Genomic DNA, 12,827 nt, shown 5'->3' on the forward strand with positions numbered 1-12,827 from the left:
GTCGCGGGGGCAACAGCCTAAGCAGGGAAACCCAGACTTCCCTCTCCCCAGCCACTTCGTCCAGCTCTTCCCGGGGGATCCCGAGGCGTTCCCAGGCCAGCCGGGAGACATAGTCTTCCCAACGTGTCCTGGGTCTTCCCCGTGGCCTCCTACCGGTTGGACGTGCCCTAAACACCTCCCTAGGGAGGCGTTCTGGTGGCATCCTGACCAGATGCCCGAACCACCTCATCTGGCTCCTCTCCATGTGGAGGAGCAGCGGCTTTACTTTGAGTTCCTCCCGGATGGCAGAGCTTCTCACCCTATCTCTAAGGGAGAGACCCAAACTCATTTGGGCCGCTTGTACCCGTGATCTTATCCTTTCTGTCATGACCCAAAGCTCATGACCATAGGTGAGGATGGGAACGTAGATCGAGCGGTAAATTGAGAGCTTTGCCTTCCGGCTCAGCTCCTTCTTCACCACAACGGATCGGTACAACGTCCGCATTACTGAAGACGTGGTCTTTCAACAAGTGGACGAGATGGTGATGATGTTGTGACTGTTTCCCAGGGTGGACAACGCGTTCTTGGTCAGCTTGGTGGGAGCGAGACCTGAGAAGTACTTCTGGCTGGGACTCTCCAACCAGAAAGACCATGAAATGTTTGTGTGGACCAACGAACAGGCGGTCCGATTTACGCACTGGAACAATGAAATGCCCGGTAAGCGTTTCCTTTTTTCCCAAGTGGATGCGTTGACAGGAACGCCGTCATTCTTACTGTGCTCCTCCTAAAAGGGAGTAGACAAGGCTGCGTTGCCATGACAACGGGGACTTTGGCCGGGCTGTGGGATCTGCTGCCCTGCACCAATAAGGAGAAGTACATCTGCAAGCATCTGGCTGAAGGGGCCGTCTTAACGCCCCCGCCGCCCACTGTCGTCCCCCCTCAGTGTGTTGATGGCTGGATCCGAGTGGGAACAAGAAACATGTGCTCCAAGGTAACCATTAATAGGGGCGGAACGCTACGTGTATTTGTATTGAACCGTTTCGGGACGGGGGTTTCGGCTTTAGCTTAGTTTCTAAGCTAAAGTCTTAACAAGCTGCTTTGCTTCTTCTGCCTCTGTCTCAGCACCCAGCATTGTCCCACCCACACAACCATCTGATTGGTTACATATATAGCGGTAACAGCCAATCAGCAGTGGGTATTCAGAGCGCATGTAGTAAATGTTTCAGCGTCGAGCAGATAGGTGTTTAGCAGGTGAGCAAAAGGCAGCGTACTCTCCCCAAATGATAATAAACACCTCCCAGTTAACTACTACTAACATCACTATGAGCCCGTTGACCTTCCAGAAACTTAAACTGCAGCCCAGCTCGCTCGCAGTTCTGGCTTGAGGTGAAGGCTAATTAGCTTTTAGCGTAACGTTAGCTCATTTTGTGGTGTTTGTGGGTGTGTGTTTTACGGACAGAAAAGCTTTGAATGGCAGGGTGATAAAAGTATAACATTTACATAATGAAAATCAACTACAGGCTTCCAAAAATCTGTAATAAATTAAGCATGATGAGTTGACTTGAAACTGTTTAATGTTGCACTTTTTATACATAGAAGAAAATGTCATTTTATTTAATCGGAGCAACAATTTGAGGCAGTTTAATGTTGATTAACGTGGGCAGAATTATTATACTGTTCCCAATGTTAAAAGGATAAAGCCATTGTTTACAAATTTGGTAAATAAATAACCAAAAAATGTATATTTTTTTGTTTTCTTACTGTACCAAAAATGAACCGAACCGTGACCTCTAAACCGAGGTATGTACCGTACCGAAATTTTTGTGTACCGTTGCACCGCTACCACTTAACCATGAGGCCTGTTTCCTCCTATTGCATTCATTAGACTTGGACAAACTTTAATGATCCACAAGGAAAACTGTTCCACACAGTAGCTGAGTTACAAAGGATAAAGTAGACTAAAATGTACCGTAATAGCAATATAAAATATAACAAATATGTAATATTTACATATTACATATACATCTATCCATCCATTTTTCTACCGCTTGTCGCTTTTGGGTGGCCCTGCAGCCTATCTCAGCTGCATTCAGGCGGAAGGTGGCGTACACCCTGGACAAGTGGCCACCTCAGATAGACAGACAACATTCACACTCAGATTTACACACTAGGGACCATGTAGTGTTGCCAATCAACCTATCCCCAGGTGCATGTCTTTGGAGGTGGGAGGAAGCCGGAGTACCCGGAGGGAACCCACGCAGTCACGGGGAGAACATGCAAACTCCACACCGAAAGATCTGGAGCGCAGGATCAAACCCAGGACTGCAGGACCTTCGTATTGTGAGGCAGACACACTAACCCCTCTTTCTCCATGCTGCCCTTTTATATAAGCAGTCAATGATATATACTGATATATTTTTATATAATATACACAATATATAACAATTAGCATGTACAATATTACAGTAGGCTTCACGGTGGCAGAGGGGTTAGTGCGTCTGCCTCACAATACGAAGGTCCTGCAGTCCTGGGTTCAAATCCAGGCTCGGGATCTTTCTGTGTGGAGTTTGCATGTTCTCCCCGTGAATGCGTGGGTTCCCTCCGGGTACTCCGGCTTCCTCCCACCTCCAAAGACATGCACCTGGGGACAGGTTGATTGGCAACACTAAATGGTCCCTAGTGTGTGAATGTTGTCTGTCTATCTGTGTTGGCCATGCGATGAGGTGGCGACTTGTCCAGGGTGTACCCCGCCTTCCGCCCGTTTGTAGCTGAGATAGGCGCCAGCGCCCCCCGCGACCCCAAAAGGGAATAAGCGGTAGAAAATGGATGGATGGATGGAATATTACAGTATATAACAGCTGCAGCATAAAATCGAGAGTAGATCCAGCAGAAAATAGACATTATAACCAAAGAGAGGTAGCTAACAAAGAAGTGGTCAGGTAATAGACAGACATCATCTATTGCTGTATGGCGAGTGATTATACAGCTGGATAGAGTGCGGAATGAAGGAGTTCTGGAATGGAACGCCTGTTGGAGTATGAACTCCATCGTCTAATGGAGTGGGTGGGCAGGATTGTCCATGATGGCCAGCAGTTTGTCCAGTGTCCTCCTGTCCCTCACTGACACAAACGCCTCCGATAGATCCGTTAGTCTGTCACAAGGTGGTTTTAGCAGCTTACTGCGAGGTTTGTTCTCTCGGGATGCAAACCGACTATTCCGGACAATGCTTGCAGGTAGGAACACATTTATTAATCCAACTACAAAATAACAGGCAAACAACAATGGCACTCATGAAACTGTGGCATGAAATAACTAAGACTTACTTGGCAAGGCATGAAGTAAACAAACAGCATGAACTACGGCATCGCATGAAACTACTAATGACGCCTGGACGAGTGGTCAGAAAAGGCAGGCTTAAATAGTGCCTGATTAGTGCTCGGGCAGCAGGTGAGCTGGCAAACAACCAATCAGAGACAAGTGGAGACAATACATAACCATGGTAACCAAAACAAACAAGGGTGCACCAAAAACAGGAACTAAGGGAGTCCAAAACTAACAGAACATAAAAAAAAAACATGATCCGGACCACGGATCATGTCATTGTCAATCCAGTTTAAAGGCCTACTGAAATGAGATGTTCTTATTTAAACGGGGATAGCAGCTCCATTCTATGTGTCATACTTCATCATTTCACCATATTTTTGCTGAAAGGATTTAGTAGAGAACATCGACGGTAATGTTCGCAAACTTTTGGTCGCTAATAAAAAAGCTTTGCCTGTACCGGAAGTAGCAGACGATGTGCGCGTGATGTCACGGGTTGTGGAGCTCCTCACATCTGAAAATTGTTTACAATCATGGCCACCAGCAGCTAGAGCTATTTGGACCGAGAAAGCGACAATTTCCCATTAATTTGAGCGAGGATGAAAGGATATTGAGAGTGAAGGACTAGAAAAAAAAAAAAAAGTTAAAAAAATGCGAATGCAGATGTTATTAGACACATTTACTATGATAATTCTGGAAAATTCCTTTTCTGCCGATTGTGTTAGTGTTTTAGTGAGATTAAATAGTACCTAAAGTCGGAGCGGTGTGGCCACGGGTACGTGTGTTGACCCGGTGTCTCTGAGGGAAGTCACGCTGCTGGAAGCTCCGCTGATGTCACTGGTAAGAGCCAACTTATTACCACAATTTTCTCACCGAAAACTGCCGGTTGACATTTAGTCGGGATCCATGTTCGCTTGACCGCTCTGATCCATAGCAGAAGCTCCGCCTTTGGGAATTTTAAACAAGGAAACACCAGCTGTGTTTGTGTGGCTAAAGGCTAAAAGCTTCCCCACCTCCATCTTTCTTCTTTGACGTCTCCATTATTAATTGAACAAATTGCAAAAGATTCAGCAACACAGATGTCCAGAATACTGTTTAAGTATGCGATGGAAAAGAGACGACTTTTAGCCGTGAATGGTGCTGCGCTAATATTTCCTGACGGTCCATGACGTCACGCGCACACGTCATCATGCCGCGACGTTTAGCATGATACTTCCGCGCGAAATTTAAAATTGCAATTTAGTAAACTAAAGCGGCCGTATTGTCATGTGTTGCAATGTTAATATTTCATCATTGATATATAAACTATCAGAATATTGGCATGTGTTGCAATGTTAATATTTCATCATTGATATATAAACTATCAGAATATTGTCATGTGTTGCAATGTTAATATTTCATCATTGATATATAAACTATCAGAATATTGGCATGTGTTGCAATGTTAATATTTCATCATTGATATATAAACTATCAGAATATTGTCATGTGTTGCAATGTTAATATTTCATCATTGATATATAAACTATCAGAATATTGTCATGTGTTGCAATGTTAATATTTCATCATTGATATATAAACTATCAGACTGTGTGGTCGCTAGTAGTGGCTTTCAGTAGGCCTTTGATAAGAGTCATTGGGGCGGTATAGCTCGGTTGGTAGAGTGGCCATGCCAGCAACATGAGGGTTGCAGGTTCGATTCCCGCTTCCGCCATCCTAGTCACTGCCGTTGTGTCCTTGGGCAAGACACTTGACCCACCTGCTCCCAGTGCCACCCACACTGCTTTAAATGTAACTTAGATATTGGGTTTCACTATGTAAAGCGCGTTGAGTCACTTGAGAAAAGCGCTATATAAATATAATTCACATCACATTGTAATACTGGGTGGCTCCAGCAGGGGGTGCAGTGTGCTAGGAGCTATACTGGAGGACAGGTGACTTCCTGGCAGTCATCACAGACATGTGCAGAACCAACTTGTGTCTGTAGAACTAAAACATCTCCCTTCTCAGGTACAACTCTTTTAATGTAAATAGTTTTACCCTTGAATTTATCTTTGAAAGAGTATATTTTCATAATCTGTGTCTTTTCAGTCGACAAGGCTTTATATATGACCAAGCTAATGCTAAAGCTAATGCTAGCTGTATCATCAGTGTTGGATAAATACAAAGTATTAGTTCATCATTAAAGGCCTACTGAAAGCCACTACTAGCCACCACACAGTCTGATAGTTTATATATCAATGATGAAATATTAACATTGCAACACATGCCAATACGGCCGCTTTAGTTTACTAAATTGCAATTTTAAATTTCCCGCCAAGTGTCGTGTTGAAAACGTGGCGCTATGATGACTCGTATGATGACTCGTATGATGACACGTATGATGACACGTATGATGACACGTATGATGACTCGTATGATGACACGTATGATGACACGTATGATGACACGTATGATGACACGTATGATGACTCGTATGATGACACGTATGATGACACGTATGATGAGGCGTGCGTTTGACGTCACAGATTGTAGCGGACATTATTTTCCAGCCCGATCCCAGCTATAAGTAGTCTGCTTTAATCGCATATTTACGCAGTATTCTGGACATCTGTGTTGCTGAATCTTTTGCAATTAGTGTGAGAGTCCAGTCCATAGTGGATCTAACATAATAGTGTGAGAGTCCAGTCCATAGTGGATCTAACATAATAGTGTGAGAGTCCAGTCCAGAGTGGATCTAGCTTAATATTGTGCGAGTCCAGTCCATAGTGGATCTAACATAATACTGTGAGAGTCCAGTCCATAGTGGATCTAACATAACAGTGAGAGTCCAGTCCATAGTGGATCTAACATAATAGTGTGAGAGTCCAGTCCATAGTGGATCTAACATAATAGTGAGAGTCCAGTCCATAGTGGATCTAACATAATACTGTGAGAGTCCAGTCCATAGTGGATCTAACATAACAGTGAGAGTCCAGTCCATAGTGGATCTAACATAATAGTGTGAGAGTCCAGTCCATAGTGGATCTAACATAATAGTGAGAGTCCAGTCCATAGTGGATCTAACATAACAGTGAGAGTCCAGTCCATAGTGGATCTAACATAATAGTGTGAGAGTCCAGTCCATAGTGGATCTAACATAATAGTGTGAGAGTCCAGTCCAAAGTGCATCAAACATAATAGTGAGAGTCCAGTCCATAGTGGATCTAACATAATAGTGAGAGTCCAGTCCATAGTGGATCTAACATAACAGTGAGAGTCCAGTCCATAGTGGATCTAACATAATAGTGTGAGAGTCCAGTCCATAGTGGATCTAACATAATAGTGAGAGTCCAGTCCATAGTGGATCTAACATAACAGTGAGAGTCCAGTCCATAGTGGATCTAACATAATAGTGTGAGAGTCCAGTCCATAGTGGATCTAACATAATAGTGACAGTCCAGTCCATAGTGGATCTAACATAATAGTGTGAGAGTCCAGTCCATAGTGGATCTAACATAATAGTGTGCGGGTCCAGTCCATAGTGGAGTTTCTTGTTAAAAACGTCACGGAATGATGACGTGTGCGCGTGACGTCATGGACTGTCAGGAAATATTAGCGCAGCACAACTCGCGGCTAAAAGTCGTCTCTTTTCATTGCATAATTCCACAGTATTCTGGACATCTGTGTTGCGGAATCTTTTGCAATTTGTTCAATTAATAATGGAGACATCAAAGTAGGAAGATGGAGGTGGGAAGCTTTTAGCCTTTAGCCACACAAACCCACGGTGTTTACTTGTTTAAAATTCCCGAAGGTGAAGCTTTACTATGGATCAGAGCGGTCAAGCGAACATGGATCCCGACTACATGTCAACCGGCAGTTTTCGGTGAGAGAATTGTGGTAATAGGTCGGCTCTTACCGGAGATCAGCGGAGCTTCTGTCGTGCTGCAGCTGCCGTGACTAATTCCCTCAGAGACTGGCGTCAAGACACCCGTGGCCACACCCCTCTGATTATCAGGTACTATTTGATCTCATTAAAACACTAGCAACACAATAGGCAGATAAGGGATTTTCCAGAATGATCCTAGTAAATGTGTCTAATAACATCTGAATCGCTTTTTTTTTTTTTTACTTTTTTTTTTATTGTAGTCCTTCACTCTAAATTTCCTCATCCACAAATCTTTCATCCTCGCTCAAATTACTGGGGAAATTGTCGCCTTCCCGGTTCGAATAGCTCTTGCTGCTGGTGGCCATGATTGTAAACAATGTTCAGATGTGAGGAGCTCCACAACCCGTGACGTCACGCACACATCGTCTGCTACTTCCGGTACAGGCAAGGCTTCTTTATTAGCAACCCAAAGTTGCGAACTTTATCGTGGATGTTCTCTACTAAATCCTTTCAGCAAAAATATGGCAATATGGCGAAATGATGAAGTATGACACATAGAATGGAGCTGCTATCCCCGTTTAAATAAGAACATCTCATTTCAGTAGGCCTTTAATCTGTGTGTATTTCTGCTGAAATGTGTGTTTTATAGAGTTTCTGGGACTAATTCAGTGTAATTTGTTAATGTTAAGGAATGATTGGTGACTTTTGCTCCTCAAACAATGTGGGCTTTCTGTCTGGGGTGAACCTTTGTATTTACTTGTATAACTAAAACATCTCCCTTCTCAGGCCGATTACACATTCACAGCTGAGCCGGTGCTCTCTGCTATACGGACTCCTATAATCAGCAAGGTCTTGCTCTGCAGTTCTTTACAGGGCCCCGTGACGGAGAGAAGACTTGGTTTGAGGCCCGAGATTACTGCAGGGCCATTGGAGGAGATCTTCTCAGCATCCACAATAGCGCTGAGCTCTTTGTAGGACGGTAAGACAACTTTAAATAGCAGACTAGGGTTGTACTCTATACCGCTATTAGTATAGTACCGCGATACCAATGAATCATATTGGGTACTATACCTCCTCTGAAAAGTACCGGTCATCTCCTCCCTGCGCCATTGTCATGTCATTGCTGGTTTATGAGCAGAGGAGCATGTTCGGCAGCGCACACACACAGAGTACTTGCAAGCAGACACAGGGTGTTGACAAAAAAAGGGAGAACGAACCCATTTTGGCTTAAAAAACTGACGATAAAGGTGAAGTTCGGAAGAGGTGCTTTAAGACATGGCTAGCTAGCTAGCGGCTAAAGTTTAGCTAGTTTAGTTTTAGCTACTCCTAAATCACTAATCCTTGCGTCCATGGCGATAAATAAAGTGAGTTTCTTACAAGTATCATTATCACTGCAGGATGGGGAATAGCTAAACATGCTTCACTACACACCGTAGCTCGCCTGCTTCAAAATGTAAACAAACGCCATTGGTGGATCTACACCTGACATCCACTGTAATGATACCAAGTTGCTAATCGATACTACTATGATTATATAAATATTTTTTGGCATCACAACATCTTCTTTTGTTTTAAAAAAAATGTATATTGTCTTTATAAATAAATACATCCCTGGATACATGAGGACTTTGAATATAACCAATGTATGATCCTCTAACGACTTGGTATCGGATTGATACCCAAATTTGTGGTATCATCCAAAACTAATGTAAAGTATCAAAGAAGAGAAGAATAAGTGATTATTATATTTTAACAGAAGTGTAGGTAGAACATGTTAAAACAGAAAGTGAGCAGATATTAACAGTAAATGAACAAGTAGATTGATTATTCATTTTCTACCACTTGTCCCTAATAATGTTGCCAAAATTAGGAGTCTGTTTGTTTACTTACTACTAAAAGACAAGTTGTCTAGTATGTTCACTATTTTCTTAAGGACAAACTTGCAATAATAAACATATATTCAATGTACCATAAGATTTTATGTTAAAATAAAGCCAAAAATGAAAATTTTTTGTGGTCCCCTTTTTTTGAAAAAGTACCGAAAAGTATGGAAATAATTTTGTCAGTATTGTTAGTCCCTACTTCGACGGTGTCCTGATTAACTTTTTGTTTGATGTTTGATGTGACTTGTCACAGACATGGGAAGGCCTGGATTGGACTCCATATAGCTGACCCAAGCACTGGCTATGTGTGGAGCGATGGATCCCCGGTGAGGAAAATATTTTGTTTAATTTGTTTTAATTTTTATTATATTTTTATAAAAGTACCCGTAAGTACCGTTTTCATGACATGGTCACTACTGCCTACTTTCTCTTGTTATATTCTTATTTTACTGTCATATTTTTAGACCCATTGTTGCTTTTTAATTTTTATTCTTATTGTAATATTTCTCTATTTTGTTTCCATTTAAACCCCCATTATTTACTTTAATTTAAATTGATCTCAACTCTGTACACTGCTGCTGAAATTTTAATTTTCCTGAGGGAACTCTCCTGAAGGAATCAATAAAGTACTATCTATCTATCTATCCATCTAAAATATCGAAATAATTTTAGTACAGGTACTAGTACCAAACAATTGGTTTTAGGACAATTCTAAGTTGGCATCACACTTTTTATTCATGCTGTCATTAGCATGTTATGGTGGCATCACAAAAAGACGGCAAAACAGAAGTAAAGTTGACGATCTTTTGAGGCAGATATACATTTTTTTAAAACATTAAAATAAAAGGAAAACAAAATAATTACAATTACGTTAAAAAAAAAATACCAATAAAAAAGGCATATATTTGCAGGAGGCTAAATTTCCACTGAATAAACTAGGACATTTCAACTGTATTCATTCATTCAATTCCCATGTATTTTTTCCATCCAGGTAAACTTCCAACACTGGCAGGAAGGAGAGCCAAACAATTTTCAAAATTTTGAATCGTGTGCTGAATTCCGACTTCATCGAAACGATGACAGCGGGTCCTGGAATGATGTGCACTGCGAGAGTTACAACGACTGGCTCTGTCAGATCCGCGCAGGTGAGATTATTGATTAAGGCTGCAACTATTTGCTCGTTTACCTTTTTTCTAATTACAGGAGTCAATCCGAAGCCACCTCCCAACGATACTGCACCAGGTCAGTATCAGTCTATGTTTACTTATATAGCCCGAAATCTTGAGTGTCTCAAAGGGCTGCACAAGCCACAACCACATCCTCGGCTCAGATCCCACATCAGGGCAAGGAAAAACTCAACCCAATGGGATGACAGTGAGAAACCTTGGAGGGGACCGCAGCTCTGGGGACCATAATATTGTGAAAGTCAAGTCCATAGTGGATCTAACATAATAGTGTGAGAGTCCAGTCCATAGTGGATCTAACATAATATTGTGAAAGTCAAGTCCATAGTGGATCTAACATAATAGTGTGAGAGTCCAGTCCATAGTGGATCTAACATAATAGTGTGTGAGTCCAGTCCCTAGTGGATCTAACATAATAGTGTGTGAGTCCAGTCCATAGTGGATCTAGCATAATAGTGAGAGTCCAGTCCATAGTGGATCTAACATAATAGTGAGAGTCCAGTCCATAGTGGATCTAACATAATAGTGTGAGAGTCCAGTCCATAGTGGATCTAACATAATAGTGTGTGAGTCCAGTCCCTAGTGGATCTAACATAATAGTGTGTGAGTCCAGTCCATAGTGGATCTAGCATAATAGTGTGAACGTCCAGTCCATAGAGGATCTAACATAATAGTGAGAGTCCAATCCATAGTGGATCTAACATAATAGTGTGAGAGTCCAGTCCATAGTGGATCTAACATAATAGTGTGAGAGTCCAGTCCATAGTGGATCTAACATAATAGTGAGAGTCCAGTCCATAGTGGATCTAACATAATAGTGTGAGAGTCCAGTCCATAGTGGATCCAACATAATAGTGAGAGTCTAGTGCATAGTGGGGCCAGCAGGAGATCATCTTGAGTGGAGACAGGTCAGCAGTGCAGAGACGTCCCCAACTGATGCACAGATGAGTGGTCCACCCTGCGTCCCACAGTTTGGACAGCTAGCGCCTCAACTGATCTAAAAGGGGGGTCTATTTAAAGGCTAGAGTATACAAATGAGTTTTACGTTGTGACTTAGTACACGCTCTACTACAGCATGTACACGGGCGACGGTCAGGTAACCCATGTTTCTGACTCTTCCAGTGTATAACGAGACCGCAGACGGTTGGTTGCAGTGGCGAGGGAGTCAGTATTACATCAACAGAGACACCAAGGCTATGGAAGATGCTCGTCACTTCTGCCAGCAGAGACACGGCGATCTGGTGTCCATCAGCAGTGAAGCCGAGAGCATCTTCCTATGGAAACAGGTATGAACGCCGACGCCAAGTCACAAACTGTTAATGCTTATGTGATTCTGGTTGTTGGTCTGCATGCGTGGATATAGGTGTCCAGAAGCTATGGGACTTACTACATTGGTTTGTCCGTGGACTTTGACGGCTCATTTTGGTGAGTAGGAATAACTGAAAAAATCTTATAAAAACAATTGGGGCGTTGGTATAGCTCGGTTGGTCGCGTGAGCAAGCCAGCAACTTGAGGGTTCCAGGTTCGATCCCAGCTTTTGCCATCCTAGTCACTGCCGTTGTGTCCTTGGGCAAGACACTTGACCCACCTGCTCCCAGTGCCACCCACACTGCTTTAAATGTCACTTAGATATTGGCTTTCACTATGTAAAAGTGCTTTGAGTCACTAGAGAAAAGTGCTCTATAAATATCATTCACTTCACATCACTTCACACAATTAACATCCGAATCATTCACATGCGCATCAAGCGGAGAATTCATGTAATTGAAAATCGGAGAATGTTAGCCCTGAGTTAGCCACCAAAATCCGGAAAGAGGGGGTCAGCGATTATGCAGCTGAGCCACATCAGAGTGGGCAAAGAGCCGCATGCAGCTCTGCAGCCGCGGGTTGCCGACCCCTGATCTACATAGATACAAAGAATTCCTATTGCGACATCTAGTGGACACATTTAGAACAGCTGTTTCTTTCATTCAGAAATTTTCTGCAAATTGTTATACTTGGCAAACTCATCCCGTATAAAACCTGTTCCCGGGCCGTTTGACACCCCTGCCCTAGGGGAAACTGGGTAACACACTGCACACTGACACAGCTTAACTATAACAATCTACAAGGTTAATACAGTTCGCTTCTCCTTCTTCCCCTCCAGCCTATGTACATGTAATATCCTCATTTAAATATGGCAGTCTTCACCACTTCTATACTTGTTACCAATTGTACACACAATTTGATATTTTGTACACACTTATTTGGATCTTAGTAGATCAAGCGCATTGTGTGGCTGTAGGCACCCTCCAAATATATGTTTTTGAATTAGCTCCATAAGTAGTGTCATTACATAAATCATCGTTCCCCTGCTTAAAATAAACATCACTTGTTTTGGGAAAGAATAGATCTCTACTTTTTCCCCAGTTTTTCATGCACTCTGGACTACTAATACATTATTACCACTTGTGATTATGATGAAACTCCACAGGTTAGACCACATGCTGGCATAAATGTGGAGGGAAATGAGTGTCTCCATGGTGACAGCCTGTATACACCTAAAATCTTCATTTAATATGGAAGTCGGCACCACTTTTGTACTTGTTACTA

The 12,827-nt window shown here is 42.5% G+C and overlaps 2 protein-coding genes across 2 annotated transcripts in view; one reads left to right on the forward strand and one right to left on the reverse strand.

The window, feature by feature from the left end:
- Window positions 1-12,827, reverse strand: part of si:ch211-106h4.4 (MAM and LDL-receptor class A domain-containing protein 1) — a 208,028-nt gene that overhangs the window by 164,984 nt on the left and 30,217 nt on the right. The gene's annotated exons all lie outside the window — the stretch shown is intronic.
- mrc1b (mannose receptor, C type 1b) overlaps window positions 1-12,827 on the forward strand; it is a 49,349-nt gene that overhangs the window by 23,287 nt on the left and 13,235 nt on the right. Inside the window, exons 11-18 of the mRNA XM_061921076.1 lie at window positions 548-696; window positions 771-970; window positions 8,032-8,147; window positions 9,305-9,377; window positions 10,043-10,196; window positions 10,255-10,293; window positions 11,358-11,521; window positions 11,599-11,660. Of these exons, the coding sequence (XP_061777060.1) occupies window positions 548-696; window positions 771-970; window positions 8,032-8,147; window positions 9,305-9,377; window positions 10,043-10,196; window positions 10,255-10,293; window positions 11,358-11,521; window positions 11,599-11,660 (957 nt within the window). The remainder of the gene's footprint in view (window positions 1-547; window positions 697-770; window positions 971-8,031; window positions 8,148-9,304; window positions 9,378-10,042; window positions 10,197-10,254; window positions 10,294-11,357; window positions 11,522-11,598; window positions 11,661-12,827) is intronic.

This window comes from Nerophis ophidion, linkage group LG14, assembly GCF_033978795.1.
Source record: "Nerophis ophidion isolate RoL-2023_Sa linkage group LG14, RoL_Noph_v1.0, whole genome shotgun sequence".
Taxonomy (NCBI): domain Eukaryota; kingdom Metazoa; phylum Chordata; class Actinopteri; order Syngnathiformes; family Syngnathidae; genus Nerophis; species Nerophis ophidion.